This window comes from Cornus florida, unplaced genomic scaffold (genome assembly GCF_030987335.1).
Source record: "Cornus florida cultivar Cherokee Brave unplaced genomic scaffold, ASM3098733v1 CherokeeBrave_3.0.0_Hap2_Chr04, whole genome shotgun sequence".
NCBI lineage: Eukaryota > Viridiplantae > Streptophyta > Magnoliopsida > Cornales > Cornaceae > Cornus > Cornus florida.
Genome location: NW_026775574.1, coordinates 101191592 through 101218988, shown reverse-complemented (window position 1 = coordinate 101218988; position 27397 = coordinate 101191592). Strand labels below are relative to the sequence as shown.

The following is a 27397-nucleotide window of genomic DNA, read 5'->3' as shown; positions in this document are numbered from 1 at the left end:
ATATATATTAATCCTCAGATGAGGCGGGCCAAAATGAGGAAAATCCTTAGAAAATTCCATTGAGCTTTCGCTAGCCTAAGCTAGGGTGGCCAACTTCTTCAGTGAAGTGTGGTCCTTTCGGCCATTTAAATTGGATTCTGAGACATAAAATGTCCCAAAAGTTTGCAATGAACTAGAGGAGGGTCAATCCAAAAGAAAGAACACTCCAAACTCAGCTGGGACTAGAATCGGTCCAGAGGAAGAGCATTCTGGGTAAAGAGGAAGCTAACCCAATAGACAACTTGTTTCCTGACCTCTAACAAACAGAAACCTGATTCACAGAATGCATCCAATCCGGATTCATTAATAATCCATGTTTGCAGCCAGCGTCTGTTTATGATACATTGATACCGATATTTTGAGCACCACATATTAATCATAATTTACATAATATCATTAATCAACAATAGAAGGAAAAATGAAATTTGAGCTAATGTTCAGTATACAAAACTGTAGTATCCCAGCAAAGGACAGGATCGCATGAGGAGATTGGTTTCATACCTTTGTGGAGAACACGACGTGAGAATCTTCTCAGTTACTTATGCACAAGTTCTTGAAGAGTTGAAGGACACACTAGAAAAGACTAAAGTCGGGATCAGGCTCTACACATGCATGGAGTCAGAGGGTTCTCCCAGATGTCGTAGTTAGGAAATGTTGCTTCAGGCAATCCGGTCCGTGTCTGGTGGGTGACAACCACGTCTTCCACAAAGGTGGCCCAACCCATGTACGGGTCCCCTAAGGATTTTGACATGAGCCCCTTGTCTGGTTTTATGGATTTTTGGCGGTGACCCATGTACCTGCGAGCCCCAATTATCAGTTTCGCAAAGTTGCCTCCATGAGTCATCACAAACACGTCAGACTTCAAGCAGACCAAGAAGTCGAGGGCTGCCAAGCTCGTCACATGCTTCCTGAACCCATCCAACTCCTCCTTGCTTGCTAACTCCTCCTTTGTAACCTGTTAAAAACCTTAAAATGATTAAATATAATCAGAGATGACTGAGCAGGCAATGTCCTACTTGCAGTTTCATCACAACAGATTGCAAATAGTTGGACACCAAGTTAAAAATGCCTTAAATCATGAGAAAACTTCAATACAACTCTTTTGACAGTCATACTGACCACTCTAGCACATTCTGCATGTCACATACAAAAACATACGCAAAAAAATGCAAAAATGTGCGCTTGCATTTAATTCCATGTAATCATATACTTTATTAAGTGGACTCCATGTGTTTGCATGACAAGATTTTATTGGTAGGTGATACTTTGCACTGAAGATGTAATCATCAACGGAAAAATAAACAACTAAAAAGGAATCTACGATTCAGACTTGATCTGGTTAATAAGGCCTTCTCCGAACTAATTTCAGACCTTATTTGATTTGAACAAAACCGAATTACTTTACACCAACAGCTGGTAAAACTATGTAAGATTAAAATGCATAGTATTTTAAAAATCATCAAGTCATTTAAGCTGACATTTTGAAATAGGGAACACGATTTTATTTAACAAGATCCTTTAGCATATATAAATTTGACACCAACAGCCAAACTTTCTTATACTCAGCTGGCAAAAGGAATTTGAGAAGCATTTAGCAAATAGCCTTACTAGATTTGGGAACATGTTCCTGAGAGGGGCCATGCGGTTCTGTCCACCATAAACCTGCCCAGAAGCAACATAAATTTGAGTTTCTTTAGGATAACCCATTGCCCGAAGCATCACTGCAACTTCCCCAGGCTCAAGAGGACACCGTCCTTCCTTCCGCTTCTGCAGAGCCAGTGGCCATAAATGGGAACCATCCTGCCAGCCAAACACCACAGAGGAAAACCATGTAAGACTCCCATGCTTATTTTTCAGTTTTAATCCCAGAAAAGCCAATTAAAGTCTAGGTCACCTTGTAGCGTCGAGGCCATTCTTTCAATCTGTATGCAGCCATCAGTGCTTTCTCCACCCTTGTTCCCACAAAATCACAGAATGATAAGCCTACCATCCCTTTCTCAAACCTAAGATGAAGGGCCCTGTTTAAGAAGAACTTTTAAGACCATGATAACAAATCAAAGAAGAGAGTTAAGCTAAATTTCACAAAATAACATACCCAGATCACTTACATGTATGGATTTGAAAGGCCTGTACGGTTTCTCATTCTTGATGCCAGTTGATCAGCCATCTGCTCAATTTTAGGAAGAAATTTCAGAGCGTGATAGTTTACTTTGCACCGTAGCCTGTTGATTTCTGGAGGAACATTATCATACCTGAAGAAAACACTCTCGATTACAAATCAAGGTTACTTTTTATTGATGAAAGGAAAATTTGTGACAGATCTGAATAAAATGCAAAATTTACCCTAGTCGGTCAACAAAAGGTTTTAAGGCCATTATCCTCTTCTCTTTAATCCGAGGCAAAACATTGTCGATGTAGAATTGTGCTGGAGCATACTTTGGGATGTTTTTCACTGTCCGTCTATCATACAAAACACAAGAGTTTTAAGAGAAATACATGTCATTTGCTATACATACATATTCATAAGAATAATAATACAATATGCAATCAAAAGTTCCCATATCAGATAAACTGTTCAGAGTTTGAACAGGTCTATAACAGACATCACCAACTAAGTAAAAATTTTGCCACAGGTTCTAGAAGTTCCATGAAAGACTTTATAAAGTAGTAAAACATATAGTTTAAAGAAGAGACTCAGCTTGGGATCATCAGAACTCAAAGATAGGAGCCTATCTATCCTCCGATCTGTGTTCGTGTGCACCCCTTACATCATCCACAATCTTTCACAAACATTTATATATAATAATAAGCCTAACCCCCATCAGTCAAGTATGTCTGTTGCATAACCGCTTATTCCACTTCTTTTTTCTATTTTGACATTAGAATTTTTGCAAGTAACCCATTCCTTCTGTTAATTCAGTTCATAATTGGGCCTCGACAACAAGAAGTTACCTTTTCCTATTTTTTAACATATGCAGATCAGTACTCAGTTGTGGAATGTAAAGGTATCGGTGTTATCAAAGGCCCAAGGCGCACGAAAGCGCTAGAGGTCCTTTGGAGCCTAGGCGCAAGGCAAGGCACGTGCCTGAGTGAAGCGAGGTGCACAATTGAAAAATTAAATTACCATTAAAACATATTCAAATTCCATATTAAAGGCGCAGATGTTTTCAAAGTAACACCTGGGCACACAACAGGCGCAAGTGTTGCCCCTGTATGAGCCTGGAGCCTTGGCGCGCCTTAACAACACTAAAAGGTATAATTCAGGTCTGGCCTCTTCAGTGTGGATTTCATATCTAAAGATGATTATACCAGTAAACAATACTAAAGGAGAGGAAAACAAAGCCATCAAACCTTATACTTGTGAACAGTTCTGATTTATCAGTAAACCACTCCGGGATATCACGAACAATTTGCACATCATCCTTCAAGTAGTCAATAAAATGATCCACATCAAATATGTCTTCAAATTTCCTGCATACATTCTTATAAAGTAAGTGTATGTAAAAGCAGGCATTAAAATTCCTAAAATAATTCCTACAGCAGGTCCCTTCTTCTACATAGATCCAAAATATTTCTATTTGTCCCTTCCATCTTTTTTTTTCTCTTGTTTTGATTTTTTTTTTTACACTTCCATCATATTTTGTAATTTACCCTAACCCTAAGGTAACATCAGCCATATATTTGATCACAAGAAATTCATACAAAATTTCAGTAAAACAAGGAATACATAAACAACACATTAGAAGATATTAAATGGACAGAAAAGTGACAAAAAGGACAAAACATACAGCTTCTCTCTCTCCCACATAAATAATTACGGCCGTTCCAGGGCCTTGAATTTTGGGGTTGTCATGACTCATGAAGACACTCCATGTCGACACTCAATTTTGTGTCTGTGTCCTATTTCCCAGGCCAAAAGCCAAAAAATCAATTCGATATGGGGAACAAATATACCAAGTTCACTCACAATTCTTATATTTAACAATTAATATCTCAAAAGAATAAATGGAAGTGGAACCTGTCACCATCAACATGACACACTCTATTCATATTTACTCATGCATGTGTGTGATTGTTTGTTAACTAACCAAAATAGTGCGTATTAAAATAAATAAATAAATAAAAAACCATGTGTGATTGTTTGTTAACTAACTAAAACAGTGCTGCTTTATTTATTTATTTATTTTTTTTGAGAAGCAGTGCTTTAAAAAGTACATCAAGACAACTCACGTTTGGTCTTTCCAGATCTGATCTTGCTTCAACACTGGCAAAATAAGAGTGGCATTCATTATTTTGGCCACAGCAACAGCATTGCATATCTGCATGCAAACACATCCAATATGGTAATTATTTCAACGTTTGTTGTTAGCCAATTAAAATATGATGATTAAGCAAAAGTTCCATAGATATTTCGGTGGAATTGCAATTTCATACAAAATAAGAAACTGCAAGGAACCGAATATGGAATTAGCACTGTGACTAATGTTGGAGAAAGTCGGGGCATACATTCAAGCACAGAAAATAAAAAATTGCTTCAGGGGCAATAAATTAGCTTAAACCACCAAGCTTCTAGCCTGGATGGTATGATATCTCCTCCCCAAAGGGGAGGTTCAGAGTTCAAGCCCCAATAGGGCCATGTTGTGGGTAATGGGTGTTAGAGTTTGCTTTAACGTTCATTGAAAAAAAAAAAAAAAAAAAAAGGAACCTTGAAGGATCTATTTTTATGTGGCAGCACTTGACACACAAATATTGGATGGTTCATCATTGATCATTCGGGAAGGAATTTTATGTTTTCACCACCATATGAGAGGCATATGCATATTCAGTATGTCTCCGTACGCAACATTGCATTCAAAATATAATAATAACTTTAATAAGCCCACCTTACTAAAGGTTTGGCAGAATTCAATTAACTACTTCATGGATGGGATAACACATGCTCATCACTCCTACTGAAAGATCTTTTTTCCCTCTAGACATTCTTGTTCTCCTTTCTCACCCTCTCTCCATTCATTCCTTCTCCTTTCTATTTCTCTCTTCTTACTTTGAAGGAAACTAATGAAGATTCCACTAATTTGGGTATAGGAAAACTCGTTCATAGAGGTTCAAATACCCGCCAAAGCTAGTTCAGATCTTTGGGAAAGAACTTGACACCATGTTGGCTAAGTGGAGGAGCAATTCTCAAGCAGAAGAAATGAAGAAGTTTAAATTTTAGTTGAAGTTCAAGAACGTGAAGAAGAACAAATTGTTAACTGGGAATATACACAGATTTTTTATAAATACGCGTTTGATGTATATTTAATCATACTAACTGATACTCCGTATTTAATTAGGTATAAAGACAGGGAGAATATAGTTGTATACATTTAAATTTGCTAAACTAAATAAGGGGAAATCTAATAAATTTCAAACTTAAAAAGTGATAAATGGTGAGAGCCAAGTGTCGTGATGAAGGATCACAAAACCATCACACCTGTTGTTTGGATTAATAAACCACAGATGAAACTTTTGAAAAAAATTGGTCAGCCTCCCTACCGTTAACGCTATCCTTATAGGACCATTAACTCTGTTAATAATTTTTTACAGAATATTGTGCCCTTCATTTTGATAAAAAGACGTTAATAATCCTATTTGTGCTTGTGAAATTGTCCTTTATACCAAAATGTAAGACTACAAATTACCCCCAATTTACATGTCTTCTCTCCCTCTCAACCACCATCATCCCTCCACCACAATGTGGTGTCAATTATTTGTCACAAATATTTGCAGATGGGAGCACCTTATACTTAGAAATTGAAGTGATGACTAGCATTTCAAAACCGATACAATTGAAGGTGTTAGGTGGTGGACTAGTAGTGCAAGAAGGATTGTTGCTTGAAAAGAGTTTACACAGAGAGAGATATGTTGTTGATAGTGGTGGAGTGATAGAGGCACAGATTGAATTTCATCTAATGTGATTAGGTTGATGCGGGTAAAATTGTCAATCACGTGGCAATTTAACACCATTTCCCTGACAAACTCTGCCAAGGAGTGTTATAGTTATTTACACAAATGTTTCATTTATTTGCTTAAATCTCAAGGGAGGTTAGCATAATTTACCCAGGAAAAAAAAATGAAAACGTTACTTTAAAATTTGTTGAATGAAAATCATGTAGGAAGCTTAGGTTTAGAGCAAATCGGTAACTTAGGCTGAACAGGGAAAATAAAACTTTAGCAGCATTAAGGTGACTGGTAAAAAATAAGAAAAAGAAAAACTGAAACAAAGAATTCTAAGACTAGATGGTATTCATTGTTGAGGCTTGAAAATGTTTAGGAACGACTGAATAGCTTGACTAACAAGTAACAAAATTGTTTTAAAAGATCATAACAAAACAACCATATTTTCCTGACTTAAAAACTTATTCCAGAATAAACAAATAATTGGATCTAGTTAAACTATCAAAACAAGAAAAGCAAAGGGAGTACCTTTTTAGTTCAGAAGAAAAAGAGAAAAAAAATGGATCTAGTAGTTATACTATCAAAACAAGAAAATCAAAGGGATCTCTAATTCAGTGCAATTTAAAAGAACAGAAACATACAGCAATTCTTTGTTGGTTTAGACCACCCTCTGCGTGTATAAATATATATCCATTTGTTTCATTCTCAGGTGGAAGATCTGCAGAGAGTCAATAAGAATTACTGGGCCGTAATGAAGCAATAACTTAAAGATAAATATCAATCTAACATTCTTTTTATCAGAAGAAAACAGGTTGATTGACAGATGAATCTTTACAGACATTTACAGCCTACAGTTACAAATGACTGACTGTTTCATTCTCAGGTGGAAGATCTGCAGAGAGTCAATAAGAATTACTGGGCTGTAAGGAAGCAATAACTTAAAGATAACTATCAACCTAACATTCTTTTTATCAGAAGAAGACAGGTTGGTTGACAGATGAATCTTTACAGACATATACAGCCTACAGTTACAAAGCCAGACTGCTTCAAAAATATACACATGTACAAAACCATGAGACAGTTAATTTAATAACAGAACTTGAACTACATCATTTCAACCAATAATCCAACATGTGTAGAGAACAAGCCCGTGTTAAAATTTACGTCTTCATCAAACCTTCTTAAAATCCATGCAAGTTCACAGCACAAATCAAGATATGAATTTATAGCGTTTTGACAATAATTTAGTATACCAAATACTATTATATATATATATATATTCAACTATGAGGAAATAAAACCTTTGCCTTCAGGTCCCAATCAAAAACCTCTTGGAGGCATATAGCATATTGAGAAGGAGAAAACCAACTTTTTCATTTCATAGATTAAGAGAGGAAGGTGATGAAAATATTGAGTTGGATGTTAAAGGTCATTACAAAAAATAAATATAAACAGATGGGATCTATCCATTCACCCCAAAAACACAATATATGCATACAGCGTGTCAGTACATGAATCACTCCCAGCGTTTCCACCTAAAATTCAAAGACATTATCTTGAGAGCAATCTAATTGTGATTGAGAAAAATCCGACACGGAACTGTGTTGCAATGTGATATTAATAGCTCGTGTATTTCACTAAAGCATTCTACACAACAAAAGGTATGGAAATTTTGCTTAACATTAAGGTTTACTTTTCTTTGGCTTCTCTTTGGACTTTCATTATCATACGTGATATAACTTACCTTTTTTCTCCTACTCAATGAAATTATTCTCACCCATGAGGCTAACACCCTCAAATTATTTATCATACGCCAAGTGTTACCTGAAATTGCACCAATTTGTCGCTCAGCACAAGGTTTCCATGAAGTGGTGGCCGAATAAGGATTCTCCCAGAGTGAGTTACGCTCCTTGACCTAATAATATTACAGATGAAACGTGAAAATGAGTTGCAAAAAGGGTAAGACCAAACAGATTAGAATAACCAAAAGAATTATCTTAAGAGCTTACTCGTGGGCAGTGAAGAACGATGCCATCTTTTCTGCACACGTATGGGGCATTCTGCATTAATTGAAAGAAATAAGAACCACTTTTTTATTTTTTATTTTTGGTAAGTAAGGTTAATGTTAAAAGAACAACCATTGTAGTGGTGACATACATTGAAAGAACAAGCATATTTCCACATATATCAAAAGAAAAAAACATTGTAGGTTAATATTGAAAGAAATAAGTACTACTATTGTAGTGCTGAATCTGGTGACGATACATATGAGGGTGTAAAAACTAAATAATTCAGAAGCTAGTAATCTCATAATTCTCAAATTTGCAAGCATAAATTTATTTACAATCATGCCTATATCAAGAAATAAACTGAGAATATTAATGTATAATGACAAGAAGAATAAGCTTGGCAATTTCCAAAAATATATATATACTGTGTGTGTGTGCGCGCGCGCGCGAAATGTGCGGGGCAAATGAACTGGATCTGCAACAAACCAGAACAGTCAATCGCATTAGACAATTCCCCTCGTGGTGCAAAGATGCACTTAAAAAGAAAAAAACTATGTAACCAAATAACCTAGTATTGCCCATTTGCATCATAGAGAAGCCTACTCTATTGCTCAGATATATCATGTAAAAAAAGTAAATAAACAAATAAACTCAAGATAACTCAACCAGACCAAGTAATTGTGGTAGGCTCAGTCAAGCTACAATCCTGTTCTCTAAGGTTGCAAATCGGAAACCAGACGTAGAGCAGGAATCCACACATCAACACAAAAACTAAATTTTGATATATCAAACTCACTTATTTGACCAAGATCGTCAAAATTTCCACATTTTTGCAGCCAACACTGCAATTGTTTGATCCGGATCACAAAACACAATCTTTAAAAATAGAAAATAATACAAAGAAACATGCACCCTTGTATGAAAAACATAAATATAAATACAGGCAAAAGTTGCAACATCTCCCGAAAATCATTCACCACTAAATAGCATTACAAAGTATATGTAGCTGATAAGAACCAATGTGTGGAACTATGTTTCAATATTCAATAAATCTAATAGAAAGCTCCAAAAAAAAAAAAAAAAAGGTCATACACAACCATATATAACGGATCAAAAGAACAAATATACACTTATATACGCACAACATTTCAATGTTAAAATGACAACTGAAAGGACTCACCAATCGATTCAGGATTGAAGAAATTGAAATCAATACGACGAGGAGGACGATAACCATCAAGAGAACCGAGATCTTGGAATTGTGTGGGAAAACCCTAGTTTCGTCGCCGAAGTAAGGGCGCAACGGTTGGAAATTGGACAAGAACGAGCGGACTCGATCTCTGGAGTGGCGAAAGCGGCCGCCGTCGTCGGGGTGGTTCTCGGGTACAAATGGTGAGGCGACGTCGTCTCGGTTCATCGGAGACGACGTGGATCGGCTGCCGGTGGAGCTAGAGTGGCGGAGCTCCGCCATTGCTCGTTTCGGACTGTACGCCGCCAGCTTTGGTTGCAGCGTCTCTCTCACTCCTCTCCTGTGTGTGCGCGCTTTTTCACTGGTACGGTTGTTTTCAGTCCACTTGACTACCGATCAACTTTGCATTTGTGTTCAAAGTTTCTGAAAGGTATAAATATGCTTACAAAGAAAGAAACAAACAAAAAAAAAAACCGACAGTGGCTTCGCTAATTGGTTTGACAGGGGAAGACAGATGGAGGAAATAAAAGAAGGAAAATGATTTACTGTTTTTAATTGATTATTTATTTAAAAAGTTAAATTAAATTTGAGTTTTTTAAAATAATACAGTAAACGGACTTTGGTCAAGAATCCAGTCATATCAAGCGGGGATGGGAGAATTAAATTTTTAAATTATAAATAGTAAGAATTTAAAACACGAAAATAATAAAAACGTACTTGTAACGTGGGAATGATATTTATTAAAAAAAATTGTGTAAGTCAAAAATAAAAAAACATAATAACAAACATAAGCTAGCTTTTTGAGTTCATATTTTCAAAAAGGAAATGAAGCTGAACTCATGAAATGAGTGGGTCTAAACATAATAAACTCATATCGGCTGAGTTCAATTACAATTATGTTATGCACTTTTTGAGTGGCATGGGCACGAGGATACCATGTGTAATTTTGTGAATAAACGGAGACTTGTTTGTAATTATCTACTATTATATTTTAAACCGAATGTTTTGGTTCTCACGACATTTTTTAGAAAGAAAAAAAAAAAAAAGATTTCAATGAACAAAATAAAATATAATAGTTTTAAAGTGATAGTAAAGTTTAAAAAAGACAATAGGCTCCCGTGTAATTTTTTTTTGTCTTTTTATTGTCATAAAATATTTACGAAAAAAATATATATTAAAATTTAATTAAAATAACTTATTCATTCATTTTTGACAAGTTATTTTACGTGTTTCACCCAATGAACTCAACCTCAATTTCGACTTAAATTTTTACCAAATACCAACAAAATAAAAATAAAAAAAAATATTTTATCCGAAAAAAAAAAAATCCGAAAATAATATTTTAAATTGAAACAAATAGAACCTTAGTCATAGTGACCATTTGGGACTAAATTCCATTAATACCCTTTTATAATCGAACACCATGTGGTAGCTATATCCTCTTATTTAGGGAGGGAGTCATAGAGGGCAGAATGCAATAAAAAAAAAAAAAAATTCTTCTATATTCAATGACAGTGTTTGAATTTCCTATTTCAATTTCTTCTTCACCATTTTCAACTTAGAAGAACAAAAATAATTATATAGTATTTTCTCAGTCTAAAAAAGATATTTTATCTTTAAAAATGTGACACTTTCTAAAAAAGAGACATTATATTTTGAATGGAGGAAGTGTAAAATTATTTGAATAAATAACCTCAAATAATCCTAAAGAGCAATATAATTTAGAATTGGCAAGTATTTATTTATATTTTGGTAATTTTATGATCACTTTATAGGTTATTATATTTGATTTTGGTCGCTAAACAATAATTTTCCTTTTTATTAATATATCCATTCATCCCCATACTGTCACTGTATCAGTTTCGTCTGCAAAACCACTTAGATAAAACCCTAACCGAAAAAGGGGAAGGGAAAAACCCCAGAAATGAACCCAATTGCGAGGCAAATGTGGACGGTCTTCCGACGCCCAAGCGTCGGGTTCAACTCACTGAGTTCGGAGCTTCAACAATGGCGGGGGATTCGAGTGCAGGTTCGAAACAACAACCTGGAGCAAGCCCTAGCGTTCATGCAGAGGAAGATGCAATCGAGCGGGATCGAATGGATGATCAAGCGCCATCAGTCTCATCACCTCAAGAACTCGGAGAAGCGCGTCTTGGCTCGCAAGAACCTCGAGCGCAGGATTCGATCCCAAGAAATTGCTCGGAAACTCAAGTCCGTACTCATCCGGAAAGTCAAGTAAATATCGACCTTTGTCTAAATTCTCTAATTGAATTAAACCCTTTTTTTTTTATTCTTTAATTTTCGAAATTCCTCAAAATTTATTCCTCACAAATGCAAGTAAAACAGTTTCTGTGATTAATTATTCAGTTGCTTTAGATGGAGAAGCACATACATAATCTAAATTGTCTATTTTTTTAAACCCAATTTATTATTCTTTTATTTTTAAAAACCTCAAAATTTGTTGTTGACAAATGCAATTAGGGCACTTTCTGTGATGAGTTTTTCAGTTGCTTTAGATGGAAAAGCATAACATATATTTTTTTTGATAAGTATAAAAAGCATAACATATATGATCTAAATTGTCTATTTGAACTCAACCCTCCTTTTTTTAAATTCCTCAAAATTTATTATTGTTGACAAATGAAATTAAGGCATTTTGTGTGATGAACCAATTCAGTTGCTTTAGATGGAAAATCAGAACATACATGATCTAAGTTGTCTATTTGAATTAGACCATGTTTATTATTTTTAAAATTCCTCAAAATTTATTGTTGACAAATGAAATTAAGACATTTTCTGTGATGAACTTTTCAGTTGCTTTAGATGGAAGAGCAGAACATACATGATCTAAATTGTCTATTTGAATTAAACTCATTTTAAATTTTTTATTTTATTTTTAAAATCCATCAAAATTTATTGTTGACAAATGCAATTAAGGCACTTTCTCTGATGAAATTTTCAGTTGGTTTAGATGAAAAGGCAGAACATGGGTGATAGAGAAACTTTCAATGATTTATTTTCATTTACAATAATCAAAGAAAATAAATATTTTTGAAAAAACAAATATAAATAAGCTTTGAAATTAACCAAATATGTTGTAAGCTATGAAATATTGTAAGCTAATTCATGATATTTAATTGTGAACTAATCTCATTACGCTGTGATAGTCTTTTGCATATATACCACGACATGCACACAGACACACATATATATTCTGGCATGAATGGCAGTAGTTCAGTCTTGCCTAAGTGAAAAAAATTATCATAGTGACTAGTGAGAAATCGCATTCTGAAATTGGGGCAGAAAATTCTGCAATTTTACAAAGAGCATTTCAGGAAACATGAAAGTACTTAGATTTGTTCTGGAAATTTTTTTTAAAAAAAAAAAAAAAAAAAAAAAACTATTATCAATTCCAAAATTCATGCAGTATGCTTTTCCTCAAGTGGCTAATTCTTACACTGATGCTTTTATTGTTTCACATAATAATTCACGAACATCTCTTACAAGTTTTTTCAAATACATGGTGAAAGTTCCATTTTGGGTTTACATAGGTATGTTCATGTTCTTACTATTGTTTTGCTATACTTCTCGTCAATTCTCCTATTCATTGAATATGAAACCATTTCCTGCTCTTGTGACCTTTGTATTCTTTTGGACTGTGTTTCTAACCTCAGTTTCCTTTTTTTTTTTTCCCCATTCCCGGATTATTTGTAACTGCATCCATTGGTTTTCAGTCCTGCTGTTTTGTTGATACTCGTGAAAGATCTAAAATGCATCACTGTCTAGAATTCATTATATAGCCAACAGAAGTGTAATAACTGCTAGTGGCCCTGAGAGTTAGAACTTAAGACACTCTTTGTAGTCGTCTCACAAATCTCTCAAACAAAATTGGTAAAAATAAATGTATATTACAAAGTAAAGCAAAGATGTGACTGCAATGAAGTTTTTTGCTGGACTTGCAAAATAATAACTTCTACATGTGCCATTGCAGGAACTATCCTATGTAATTGTTTATGCTTCATTAAGAATCACCTTGGACAACTGATATTTGAACTTGATTTTAGGTTGGAAATCAGAGGCAACATGTAAAGCTAACTCTTATCACGTCTTTTAGCAGGCGGAAAAGAGCCTAGCTTATTGCCCCTCTAAGGTTCAATTTCCTCCTAGTTCACAGGAATTTACCTTCCACATATTACTTATAGGTTTCTTTTCCTTGGGGCTTATGGAATTATGGATACCTAGGATTCTTGCTAGTTGCTACTTAGACTCTTTATCTGGAGTTGAACTTTTTTGGGTTTTCCTTTAAATACGAGTCACTTATCAAAAAAAAAAATACGAGTCACATAGGGCTTACCAAAAAAAAATATGCTATATGGGTATTAATAAAATTTGTAGAGTTTATGATGTGATTAATTTGTCTCTTTTGAATTGACCACACAAAGCAACTCCTCTCATGCTGTCTTGCGTATATGAGGATGGGTCTCAAGGACTATGATCATATTCACTCTTGTTGTGTTTCTTTATAGGATTACATTGGGACTTGTGTGGTCCCTTGGGTGGTATGTTTTATGTACGTTTCATTTTCTTTTTCTCTTTCCTTTCTTCTGGTTTCTTTTTTTCTGTTTGGCTCTCAGGTGTTGTTGGTTTTAGACCTTTCAATAAATTCCTTTAAAATCTAATTTTACTGGGATTTTGAAAATTGATTTCTTGTGTGTGCTGATGCACTTGACTGTTATATGTGCAGGGGTATGTGAGAGTAGTTCTGGAGGAGGTATTTTCTTGATTGTTGCTGCATGCAAAGGGGCTCTGTATGTTGCTGTTGATTTGCCAGTTTGTTTTTTAGAACTTCCATTCAGTACTTCCTTATTTGTAATAGTTGAACCAAATACAATTCCGCTGGTTTCCCAAAGAATATGAGTCATTTTGGCATTGGCATGCTAACACTGTGGACCCGTCCACTTGGGAAGAGTATGTATTATGTACTTGCTTGCATGTTCCGTATTTAGCAAGGAATTGCGCCAATGTTAATAAAGTTTTTTTCATTTGTACTAGGCTTTTTTATGAGTAAATCAACATTTTGCACAAAACCTGGTCTGTATACATTGTGATTGAAGGAAATTTTTCATTTATTTAACATTTTCTTGTTGCTGTTCAATGATAGTGACTAGGGAGTCGAATTTGCTTATGGTCCTCTGCTTGAAACAGGTTTCCTGTGCCATATAGAAGTGTGTATCTGAAACAAGCATTTGTCCAATATTTTGTTTTTCTAGTGGTATTAATATTACAAGTGACTTGTTTCTCTGGAATAGCACCTAACTTCTTCCTAAGCACATTCAACTTTTGTGGAGAACCAAGAAGCATGTGTAGGCAATTGTGGATGGATATATGATTTCATAGTTGCGTTGCAGAGCATTGAATTGGCATTTTTCATTTGTCTGATAAATAAGTTTATGGGAAAATAAACTTATTAGTTGTTGATATTAATTCTTGTGAGAATATTTTTTCATCACTTCTATGACCTGATCTTGAGATGATTATGCTTGGCAGTCATTCAATACTAATTATGCAATTCTTTTTTTCTTTTTTTCGTTTTTTTTTCTTTCTTGTGCTCGATATTATAACTTGAATGTGCTGCTTTGACTTGTGGGACTATATTGCATTTGGGATCAGGATCTTGATCATTAGTTCTGGCCTTTTTTCCTCATGATATGAGAAGAAAATAAGTATGGAGAGCATAGCTGAAACTTTTTGAGAATATTGCTGAGATTGGTTTTCCTCAATTTAGATGGAAATGTCGAGAAAACCCATGATCCACTTGATTTTTATCACAAGATTGGAGTTTTTTTTTTATGTAATTTTTGGTCTGGTTAATTGTTATATCTTCTTGGATTCCTCTGTTCAATTGTCAAGGGTTTGCTTAGCTATAAGGTTATATGATTAAAGTCTGAGTTTTCTTTGTTGAAGATAATTGGGGGAAGATAAAGTACCCAAAACATTGTTGTGTCACAAAGTCTTACCCTGCGGAGGTCACATGAGATCATATGTGATGATTCAATTGAAGATGATGAAAAGCTCGAGGCCTGATCTGTCAACAATGGTGGAAGAAATGCATATGCCTACTAGGGTATTAAAGACAATCAGATTATTATTTTCTTAATAGGCATATTATTATGCCTGAGCAAACTCTGTTTCTTCATTTTGGTTTATGAACCTTTTTGTCATGAGGACTATTGTTAGAGGTGTCCCACGGCGGAGTCGGATCGGGATGGGAAATGAAATGAGTATATATGGGTGAGTATGTAGCACTTTTCAATAATTTAAGTTTGGACCAGGATAGAAAGTGAAATATGCATATATGGGTAGATATGCAATACACAAAATTGGGATCTTGTATTTAAAATTAGGGAAATTTTAGAGTTATTCTATTACATTCTAGTTGAAATGAAAAGTTAAAAAGATAAAAGAATCAATATGATATTTTGTGAATTTGTGTTTGTCAATATAAATAAAATCGTCCCCTTTGTTGAGCATTAGAGAAAATTTATTTCACTAAATTAGCATTTTGTATTTAAAATTTAGAAAAACTAGTTAATCAATTCAGTACTTCACACAGCAGTCGATCACTAAGTGTAATTTTTCGAATTACTATTTGACACATAAATAAAATAATAATAATAAAAAAAACATAAAATCTACTGATTTATAAGGAATAGCCCATGCAGCTCAATTAGCCAGTTGGTGCTGTGTGAGGTTACCCACACTTGGGCCTCGCACGCCTGCCGGCCACACGGTTAGCTACATATAGCAATCATTCGGTTCGGCTAGTCACATGTAAAAAAAAAGGTTGTACAATTAATATATAAAAAATTAATAAAATTAATAAAATTAAAAGTGACTAATTCAGCCAATTATATATTGCAGGTGACCTGATAGGCCACAATTTGATATAACCATTGCTATTTTGGTTATTCTTACACATTTTTTTACCTGTCAAATCATAAAATAAAAAATAAAAAATAAAAAAAAATCATAATTGATTTAGGAACAATGAAAATGATGGGGACTATGTAATATTGTAATTTATAGGAAAAATAGAAAAATAAAGCATACTCCGTAGTGCGTACAACCTCCTGTAAGGTTTATGTTCGGGACTCGGGGTTTAAGAGGCCGAGACTGAGCCCTTTGTTGCCAAGCACCTCTCTCTCTCTCTCTCTCTCTCTGCATGTGTAATGGATTCCGTAAGGCTTCGTTTGGCATTCGAAGATCGTCACATTCTGAGCAAGTCGCAGAAATCAAATGGACTCAAGCGAAGCTGGCTTCTTCTCAAACCCCAACTCGAGACTATCTCTGACCTCTCCTCCCATCTAATCGACGTTTTCGACCTCGATCGCTCTTGTCCTAATGGCATTCTCCTCTCTGTAAGTTTCCATCTCTGTAGCCCTAATTTTCAACTCGATCAACTTAACATTCAATCGGTTCAATATAGCATATCACAGCAACAACTTTGGTTTTTAGACTCTTGTTGATGTATTTTCTTTCACATTCTATTATTGATTTGGGATTAATGGATGGGTTCGTACTGATACTGTTGTATGGTGAAGGACATGCAAATATGACTATATTGGTGTTTTGGGAATTTTTGTTACACAAGTGCTCAATAAGCTTAAAACAACCCGCTAGGGTTGTGATCAAGCTGTCACTACTCTGTTCAGATTTCTACTCGTTTAATTTTATGATTTATCTGTATTTATTAAACCAATTGGTCCTTGAGATATATAACAACTGGAATGCTTTTGGGTTTTAGCAATTAAGTCAATTTGTGCATTGTTATTTTTTATTTTCTCTTGCATCTACGTTGTTGAATACAGGACCAAACACATTTTTGTTATATTCTTGCAGATGGATGGCTTTGTGTTGCCACTTTTTGAGTCGACTTCTATTTTGAAGGATAAAGATATAATCAGGTCAGTTAAAACTCGAATTTTGTAATTTTTATACTGGTTACACTTTTTTGACAACTTTTGTTGAAAGTAGAGTATGTTGTTGTATTTTATGTGTTGCGTCAGTGTGAAAAAGAAAGGAGCTCTGTTGTTGTCGGATATTACAAAGTTAGATGATGAGGTGAAATTGATCGAGGAAGAAGAAATTGTGGAAAAGCAACCTGTACATACTGGTTTGCTACTTTTAGCAAATGAAGAGTTTGAACAGGAGTCTGGTGGCTACCAGAGTGAAACAGAAGAGGATGAAGACAACCAATCAAAGGATATATTGCTTGAGGAAAATTCATCGGGCAGAAACGTAGCTTCCAAGAAAAGAAAAGCATCACCAAAACTTGAGAGCTCAACGTATGTCTTGCATTCCATATATGGACCTTATTCTCTTGATATATATGATATTTGCACTGTTATATCTATCTCATTATCTGCAGATTCTCTTATTTATGTTTGCAAACAAACATGCGCACACACACACATACATCCTTGATTGCTGCATGCATCATTTAAATAGTTCTATTAGGTAGTAGAGCTGAGTTGGATGAGTAATGTAATATCATTATCCTATTTATAAAATTTACAGAAGAGTAATGAAAAGAAATATTTGTGGTGCAAAATATCAAGCCATTTGGTTCCATTATGAAGTCAACCTCAAGAGGTAGTTTATTCAAAATTTTCTTATCTGGTTCTAGGATTGGGAAGGAAGAAAAATCCATATGAGTAAAGCTCCTTTTGGAATAATTTGATGGAAAATTTCAATTAGAGATAATTACTAAAATCCCTATGGTTCCTTCAATAATGTGTATTGTTTTGAAGTGACAATGTGTGATGGACGCGTTACCCAAAACAAACTAGAGATCCCAGGTGGACTGGGTTTGGTGGAACTTGGAAGCTAAGGTTGGCTTGTTAGAGAGAATGAAGCTAGTAGTGAAAAGGTCACCACTTACTCTGTGAGGCCGAAATCCCATCCATTGTTTTCATTTGAATATCGAGAACTATTATTTAAGTACCATGGACACATACATGCTTGACACAGATATGTTTGACTGCAGAATCCTAAAAAATAGTACACAAATACGTTGCCGTGGACACGGCTATATATAAATATGAATTTTTATTCATATTCATTTATTAATTAAGAGTATTATAGAACTTTAATTTCGATACTAAGAGTTACTTTGACATAATTTAGAAATGAAGTTATGCAAATATTGTAATGATTGTTATATCATATGTGCTACTATTCCACTACTTGTAATCATAATAATGTTATAGTCTTATATGAAAATGTTCACGGTCTGCTTGATTTGTGACCATGTCTATAATGACAGTTTCTCTTAAATAAAAAATAAGTTGGATACTTTGAAACATGTTCATATAATTTTCAAGGTTACTGAGCATGACTACTTTAGATATGTTTCTATTATACACGACTTGTGTTATAGATTTTCTGGGAAGTGTAGGCCAAGTATTTGAGAAGAAAGACAAGGAGCAGTAGTAGAGGGGTTGTTAGACATCCCATAAATGGGGGTCTTGTGCCCTTTGTATAGTGTTAGAAGAGTCCATAACTTTTGGGTAATAACCAAGGTATAATACTAAGGACCAAATACATGTGGGACCATTGATTGCGATTGGACAATTTCTAGATAGTTAAACTCTGGAGAGGAGTATGTCTGTTGGGAGTCAAAGTGGTCTATCTCTCTCTTTAAGTTAGGTTGAGGAGGACCACCCTGTGGAGGACCTCAAGAGTAACCTCAAGGAGAGGCCATCCCATGGAGAACCTTGAGGAGGACCTTAAAGGGCCACCTCACTGTGTACCTCAAGGAGCCACCTTGCACAAGACCTCGAAAGGGATTTCAAGGAAGGATCACCCTGCCGAGGATCCCCTGTGAGAGGCAGCAAGGAGTACCTTAAGGAGGGATCATCTCAACAAACCCTGTACTTCAGCCACCAGGCCAATTACCTCTAGGATCCCAGAAATTTCCGAGTTCTACTCCTAGCTCAAGTCTTCAAGTAGTTGATGTTCTTTTTGAGGTTTATCTGTGAGGAAGAAACTCCTCGAGAATTTTCAAGTGAGCCTTCTATGATAAGAGGTCCTCGAGAAGAGGTCCCTAGAGCAAGGCTTATTTGGTGAGAAGAGGTCCTTGTTATGTGTTTATATCCACAATGAGGCTTATTTGAGGGACTGAGGTCCTTATAATGGTAATTGGTAAGTGCCTAAAGAAGGCTGGGGCTCCATTGGAGTTCATAAAAGTCAGCTTGATGAGGGGTAACATGGAGATCTAAGTCAACATGACGACTAAATAGTTCTCTCTCTTTCAAGACGCATATGTGGCAATGCGTGAATACTAGATACCTACAGTCTGAACAGTATGTTCATCGAGGATTACTAAATCTCGTTTTAGGGTTGGAGTGTTGGAAAGTAAAATGATGCATTTGAATAAAGCTCCTTTCAGAATGATGTGATGGAAAATTTCAACTACAGATATTAATACAATCTTGCCGAGTCACTCATGAACTAACTGATCTTTCTTTCCCCTCCAAAAGAAAACCTTAATTGCCTAACCTTTTATTATTTGTTAAAATTACATGTCACACCTTACTGAAAAATGAAAGTACTCAAACACATGTATCATTTTAAGTCACTCATAACTCGTCACCAACGTGAAGCATTTGGTTTTAAGATGGTTGATTGTTTAAACTTTCTGTCATGCTCAAAAAATTATGGGGTGGTAGCAAAAGTGCAATGCATAGTATATTTTGCACAAATTGACCAGAGACAGAACTATGAGGTGATAAAATTAGCTGTCATGCTCGTTAGTATATTGTGCGTGATATTATGGGGTGATAAAAAGACCAGAGAGAGAATTAATCTTAGGCAAAATTTACCTGTGTCATATTTTGCACCAATTGGCTACTCAGTGAACTTTATTTTCCAATTTCCAGATCTACATCGTAAGCTGAATAATTTCTTACTGTATAAATTTACTGGAAATGAAGGAAAAAATGTACATTTATTTCGAATCATAATATGTATCTAATACCCATTACCTTTATTAATCCAATATAAAATTTTATATTCATCGGGTTCATAGATGTCTCTTATTTTGGAAGTTCTTGGTGTATCCCCAATCAAATTGTTTTGACAATTCTTAGAATTCTATTTCCACTTTCTAAGTATGTCATTCTTTTTTATTTTCCAAATCATTGTTTTTTTTTTTTTTTTTCTGTTGTTGTTTATCAAATCTAAAATTAGCATAATTATGCCTCCTCTCGGTCCTTTAAGAATTTTCTATGAGCATTGATGGGCCTTCTAATCACTTGTTCATTTTTATAAATTACAGGAGGAAGAAAAAACGTCCTAAGGTTCCTGAAGCTGTTGAAAGTGATGTTCAGACAGAGGAGATTGAAAACTTTCACCATCACACAGTACGCCCTGGGAAGATTCATCACAAGAAGAAGAAAGAATCTGATGCAAACAGTAAACCTGACATAGCAAGTACCCCTAAAATTATTGAAAGAAGCGATAGCGACTGTATGCTCAGTGCAAAGAGGTAGTTTGTAGCTTCATTGGCCTCCCTGCATGCAGTACTTCGTTATTTATATACTTTTATTATTTATGAATTTATATATTTATCTATTGTTTTCATGTGGTAGATTTGGACAATGCTGGGCTATGGTTGGACAGTAATTGACTCTGTCAATTCAATGTACTCTTATTTGCTATTCCTGTACGTTCTTTGTGCATAGTTAGTGGGATCTACACTGCGGAGTTAGCCAAGAGTTGTATGAAATTCTTTTATGTAGCCAATGGGCTTCCCTATTTATTCATGTATTTTTCTAGTTATATTACATCTCAATTCATATTAGAAACACGTATATGCACACATTGTCTTGTGAGTGGAAGAGAAAGGGAGATGGAGCTTGTCTACATTGGTTTCTATATTTTCCGTAAGAACAGTTGAGATTTACTCTCAGAAAGTGTAATCCCTAGTTCATATTGGAAACACGTACCTGCACACACATTATCTTGGGGGTGGGTTATAGAGGGAGAGGGGAAGAGAGCTTGTTTACAATGATTTTTTTTTCCCCCCCTGAATTTGTTTACAATGATTTGTTTTTGTGTATGAATGATGCACGTATGTAGAAGATACAATTGTCGTGCATTCTTCTTCTCCTCCTCTTTTTATCCTCTTCCCCGCTTTCCCTCTAGCATAATAATATTCTTATGCATCTCTTGTTTGCAGGTGTGGTCAGCTTCAAGAAAATGGCACAGGGAATGTGGAAGTCCCCCACAAGCCTGATGCAAGTAAAAAGGTTTGTAAGACCGATATAATTAGATTTAATATTTTTCCATCAATATGATTTTTTACATATGAAAATGGGATATTCTTTCATAAAGCATATCATTATTTGAACATAAGGATTTTCTAATGGCTAAAGCAGTGGTAAAGTAAGTTGTTCAATATGCAGTATATGGTATTCGCGAATAGGTTTACAATATGCAGTATGGTGTAAGTGGTTTAGTATTGATTGTGTATGTATACTGTATACTGTAACTTGATACTAGATTACTTGTTCTCCTGCAACTATACCTTCATACCTTGTGTTGGGAGATCCATTTTCTTCATAGCCATCTTGTCCCAATCTTGATTCACTAATCTTTGCTCTTGTCTCATATTTCATTCCATTGAAGGTTTATAGATGTCTCTACAGGTCTGATTTTCATGTCTTATATTACCTCGGGGTTTTATCTGAGATTGTATGTTGATGGACCATCCTAAAGCCAAAGGTGGCTGCTTCTATGTTACATGGACTTGGGTACATGTGTCGGGTGCGAATATGTATCAAAATATCAGACGTATCAACTCACACTGCTAAATATTCATATTATTTATTAGATATTTTTTATTCTAGAGTTACATAATGCCTTTTGATAACAGTGCTCAATATAGACATTTCACTGATTTTTAAGCAATAATATAATAAAATTAAATTATAGGATATGATTTTTAGGTGCATGTCCAACCAACAGTGTCGGACACATATCCTGTACCCACGTTCGAGTATTGTGTGTTTGACACTGGTACTTCACCTACTTTGAAGAGTCCATGTATCATAGGCTGCTTCCTACTCTGCAGTGTGAATGTGGGATATTTCCTGTAAACTTTAACCACATCATGGTAGCACTATTTTCTAAAAGGCTTGTTTCAATTGAACAAGAAAAATAATTTTATTTTTTTCCTTCTAGCAGTAGGGATGTCCTGTAATTATTTCCTGAGGTTAGGCAGTTTGAGCCGGGTGACAAATTTAAATTCTCAATGTCAGTTTGAGCAGTTTTATATTGCCTAAAGGATTTGCATAATCAATTTCTCCTTTCTCAAATAATTTTCATTGCAATCTCACTTGATGAATCATTTTTCTGGTTCGTTTTTGCAATGGTCAACTTACAGATAATTACTGCATACCTCATCCTTTATGTCAGGCCTCTAGTAGAAGTGCTCGGCGGAAAAAGGCCAAGAGGCAATGGCTGCGGGAATTAACTAAAGCTGAAAAGGAAGAGGTAGTTTGTTGTTTAGAAATTGTGATAGTTTTTCCTCCATTATATGAAGATTTGTCTTACACAGCATGACAGAACCAACACACCGCCCCACCCCCCCCCCCCCCCCCCCCCCCCCCCCAAAACCAACACAAAAAAAAAAAAAAAAAAAAAAAGGAAGAGATAAAATGATATATATATTTATGGACTTGTACTCTCAATTTCACAGCTAAGGCGGAAGAAGCCTGCTAAGAAAGACATGCATAAAAGTTCTACGGGAGGAAAAGGTCTGAGGACGTTGTTCCCAAATCAAAATAGTGATGTGGAGGATGAGATTGTTCCTGCTAAGAAAGAAATGCATAAAAGTTCTACAGGAGGAAAAGGTCTGAGGACGTTGTTCCCAAATCAAAATAGTGATGTGGAGGATGAGATTGTTCCTGCTAAGATAGAAATGCATAAAAGTTCTACAGGAGGAAAAGGTCTGAGGACGTTGTTCCCAAATCAAAATAGTGATGTGGAGGATGAGATTGTTCCCGTCGTGATTAGGCCTGGACATATACGCTTCGAGCCTCTGGGAGAAGGTCTGATACCCCCCACCCCCTTATATATATATGTTTGTAAATATGCATATCTATCTATCCCTTTATGTTTTCATGTATATGTCTGATTAACCAAGTTTTATCTGATTGATGAGAAAATGAGGAATCAGGAAGGATTGGCTATCTTGATTTATTTGGTGCAATCTGCAGTAGTGTAAGGCGTTTTATTGCTGCTTTGACACTGCTTCATTAGCCTGTCTTGTAACTCCACTCCATTATGCTTTTCTGGAAGCTTTATCTACTAACAGACCCGTTATTGTGAGTTGAAGCCTTCACTACAGGCATGGAGAGAGTTAAGTTGCACTAGAACTTACTGGGTTGAGTTACTTCAGAGAAAGCTAACCCTCAGATTTTCTCTTCATTATACCATGTCATTTTCTTTTGCTTTATTAATGTACTTTGAAGTCTAAACTAGAGTAGACAAGAAACTATTTTCCCCGTGTATGCATTAAGCCATTAGATCAGAATTGCATTTCAAATGATACTTTCTTTATCTTCTTGCTTTCTTGAGGAATTCTCTTAAAAGATGTACGAGTAGGGTAGCTGATATTAGAAACTTGGTAATTGGTTTTCTAGTGCATAATAGAAAGTGCTCTGCTTGGGAAGCCTAAAACTGATTTCAAGTGAGGACAAGGTTGATTAATTTTATTTTGGCTTAAGGTTGACGAAGTCACTAATTTCTGGATTGGTTCAAGTTTGCAATAGAAATGAGGTAGAAAACAAGCATTTATTTGTAACCGAGTGTTGATTTTCATTGGAACCAGATAAGAAAATAAGTTTGGGATCTGGCTTGAATCACTTCTAGATATTCCCAAACATCCCCTACATATGATTTGTATATACAAAGACAATGATGCACGCAAGGTGGTTCGAATACAGAATGCATAAATGAAATAAATGTGATTGAAAAAAAAGGCATATTTCAGAACTGCAGTCCTAAGGCAGTATAGTTATGCTTCACGACATTAATCTTCTCAAAGTTTTGGCTGCCTTCCTTTTGATTGTTTTTTCTGTCTCTTTCTTTCTTTCCTTTTTTTTATCTTTGGTGGGTTGTTGGGTTTTAGTTGTGAAATTTGTGCAATTATATGCATGGCAAATTACTGTGAAGTTTGTGATATGTCGAAATTGTTGTAGTGGATGCAGAGAAGACAGTCCAGCAAAATCAACAAAATCAAGTATCAGTGGTATGTTTCATATTTGTTTTATCTTTTAAATTGACCACCTCTGTGGATGCTGTGTTCTCTGTGCACTTATCTTGAATCATAACTTTTTCCTTTTTACGATACTGTTGTTGGTTCTCCAGCATGCTTGTTTGTTCTTTAGAGCTGCCTTGTTCTCTACCTCCTATCCCCCTTCAACCAAAAGTTTATCCAAGTTATTAACAGCTCCATTATGAAAGTAGTTCACCAAATGGCTATATGTGGCTACTATTTTTTCTCTCTTTCAATTTCTTGTATTTTTTCATTGTCATTGATATATATATTTATAAGAAAGAACAATGATGTAATAATAGACAGTGTCATTGATATTGATTGAAGAATCTGAAAAAGAAAACTATTGGATGATGTTTTGGCTTAAGTAGACTGATTCAATCAGATGGTTCATGGCTTGTATTTTTCTCGGTGTTTGTGCAAACTGTTGAATTGTAAGAAGTTAACTTACTAAAAGAGTTTTTAATTATTTACTTAATGTTTGTTTTAGGGTTTCTCATTGTTACTAACTTTTTCGCATACTCTAAAGACGTATGTGCACTCAATAAGACAATTTATTGTACTCCCTCCCGCGCAAAAGAAAAAATAAAAATAAAATGATGATCCTTCTATGAGGGTCAGCCACCTTCATGGGGTACTTCTGGTGTTAGCCAATGCAAAAAGGGCAGAGGCCCTACCTGTATTGTGGGATTTGTCGGACCAGTGGTCCAGATACCTTATCAGGAAAAACGGACATTAGATCTTCAAAATCATGCCTATTTTGACTTGTTTAAGCTGTGTATTGTCAATCGATTGTCTAAATGAATAGATCTGTCCATCAGTTGGCATATAAAGAACCCGGACCCCATCAACACTGATGATGTCCGATTTTTTGTTAGCTGTTATAATAATCTGATTCATTTATCTTAATGTTATATCGTTTTTATTCTGAATATGTTATATTTTGAAATTGATTGAATATCTATGGAAGTGTAACAATTCCTCTTCTTGAGTCTTGCTTAGGGAACATCTCAGTGGAATGGAATCACCAGTAAGAAAAAGGGTCAAAAATGGGGTAAAGAAAAAAATTCTTCCTCTTGGAGTGACTACAAAGATTTCAACAAAGAATGTTCTGAACCGCAGACTATTGTGAAGGAGGTGGCTGTAAATGGTCCCACAGACTTTGATAAGCTTCCTCCCTTTTCTGGCTTACCTAAGGTTTGTTGTTTCATGTCTTCAATGTTTTTCCTTCTCTTAGTTAAGACTCGTGCAGGCAAATGTTTTAGAAGATTGACTTGTTTGGTTTGAATAAAATTTTATTGCTCCAGATAGCAGTCGAGTTCTCCTCTCCTTTATGTTTTGTTTTATTTGCAGGAAGGTGATGTGATTGCATATCGATTGCTGGAGTTATCATCAACCTGGACCCCTGAACTTTCCTCCTTCCGAGTACGAATTCTATCATCCCTTTGGTGATCTACTCAAAATTTAGGCACATACAGTATCAGTGTGTTGTTTTAACATGTTCTTTCTGCTGTAGGTTGGGAAAACATCGTTGTATGATTCTGAATCCAATAGGATTGTACTAACACCAGTCCCAGAATATCCAGTTGTTCTTGAAAAGCAGGTGGATGAGGAAGCATCTGCACAACAACCAGATGTCTCTCCTTATAAGGAAGATGGATCTTTAGAGGTACTTCAGCTATCTTCATGAACTCTTCCTTCCCTCTCTCTCTCTCTCTCTCTCACACACACACACACACACACACTCACGGTTGGAAAGTGTAATAACTTTGATCTTCCTAGCAAAGCCAAGCTTCTGCTTTAATTTGCTTACAATTGAGCCTCATTCACAGATAGATTTTTCATCACTTGTTGATGTCCGTATCGTGGAGCATGGGAACTCAGATCCTGCAAAAGCAGTCACTAGCAGAGTTGATAAAGTTCCTATGTGCAATACAGATTCTGTATCGAGCACGGTACCTAAAAATAATGATAAACAAACAGTTGCCCCAACCCCAGGTATTTATCAATCAATGTTCTCCTCAATGCTCGAATGTTAGGTTGTTCATGAGGTGAAAAGTATGCAAGTTCACTTGTATGACGGGTTTTGACTATTTTCTCTGTAGAAAAAGAAGTAAATACGTGGGACGAAATCAGCGAGGCTCTGAACAAGAAGAAGGCACAACTATCTCAGGAGAACGGCTGGAACAAGGAGACTTCTGGCAGGAGCCCGTGGTCATACAGAGCCTTGAGAAAAAGTGCGCTTGGCCCAACCATGGCTCTTCTAAGATCGCGAAAGGACATTTAAGAATGTTCACCACTGTGAGGATGTATGAATGTGTGTTTAAGTGAAATTATGTCAATAGTATGTTTATGGACCTTTTAACAAAAGAGTAGGATTTGAGCTTGTGATGGCTGATCTTTGGAACCCTTCCCCTCTCGTAGAAGGTTTTTTAAGCTCAAACTAGGTCTCTGGAAATGTTGCTTCTGTTTGTCAATTTCCTGAGAAAACTTATCGAGCTTATCACCTGGTAAATGCATTTAAATTCAATTTGTTTGTTGTGTTGGTCCAAGTCTGATTTCTTCTTAATATGCATTCAAATTGGATAGCCACTTCCATTTAAAATTGAGTTAAAAAGTAAATTTATTTATAGCCCATTCTCTTAGAATTCCCTCAAATTTTTTGCCTCCGGTGTTTTTGAAAATTATTTTGGTGTTGTAACTTTACGAAAACATAAACATCGCATTAAAATATAAGGCGGAATGTTGTATGCTTTTTGGGTACATAATTCGTATGGATAAAATATAATTTTCTTTTCAAAAATATTATTGAACAAGCAAATGCCCATAGACCTAATTTTTTAATTAGTCAATTATGTAACAAATAAGAAAGTAAAACTG

At 35.4% G+C, this 27397-nt stretch overlaps 3 protein-coding genes across 4 annotated transcripts; 2 read left to right on the top strand and 1 right to left on the bottom strand.

Annotated features, from left to right (window-relative positions):
- Positions 1–314: 314 nt before the first annotated feature.
- Positions 315–9652, bottom strand: LOC132304250 (protein PECTIC ARABINOGALACTAN SYNTHESIS-RELATED). The gene is made up of 11 exons (XM_059801842.1): positions 9166–9652; positions 7986–8036; positions 7801–7891; positions 6618–6694; positions 4270–4358; positions 3391–3510; positions 2383–2499; positions 2148–2291; positions 1934–2057; positions 1648–1839; positions 315–994 (listed from the first exon to the last, which is right to left on the bottom strand). Exons 1-11 carry the CDS (start codon positions 9454–9456, stop codon positions 635–637), a joined length of 1656 nt encoding a protein of 551 aa, XP_059657825.1. The 5' UTR covers positions 9457–9652; the 3' UTR covers positions 315–634.
- A 1355-nt stretch (positions 9653–11007) lies between these two features.
- LOC132304249 (uncharacterized) lies at positions 11008–14225 on the top strand. Its single transcript, XM_059801841.1, has 2 exons — positions 11008–11409; positions 13919–14225. The coding sequence occupies exons 1-2, from the start codon at positions 11099–11101 to the stop codon at positions 13926–13928; spliced, it is 321 nt and encodes a 106-aa protein (XP_059657824.1). The 5' UTR covers positions 11008–11098; the 3' UTR covers positions 13929–14225.
- Positions 14226–16126: 1901 nt separating this feature from the next.
- On the top strand, positions 16127–27056 carry LOC132304248 (coilin). Of its 2 annotated transcripts, none has more exons than XM_059801840.1 (13): positions 16127–16592; positions 17074–17138; positions 17241–17519; positions 20513–20722; positions 21416–21485; positions 22654–22731; positions 22937–23288; positions 24450–24490; positions 25520–25714; positions 25871–25942; positions 26034–26186; positions 26350–26515; positions 26623–27056. In XM_059801840.1, the coding sequence occupies exons 1-13, from the start codon at positions 16404–16406 to the stop codon at positions 26802–26804; spliced, it is 2052 nt and encodes a 683-aa protein (XP_059657823.1). In that variant the 5' UTR covers positions 16127–16403; the 3' UTR covers positions 26805–27056. The 2 variants fall into 2 exon arrangements, with proteins under 2 accessions (XP_059657823.1, XP_059657822.1); XM_059801839.1 differs by having other exon boundaries at positions 16129–16592; positions 24441–24490.
- The last annotated feature ends 341 nt before the right edge of the window (positions 27057–27397 follow it).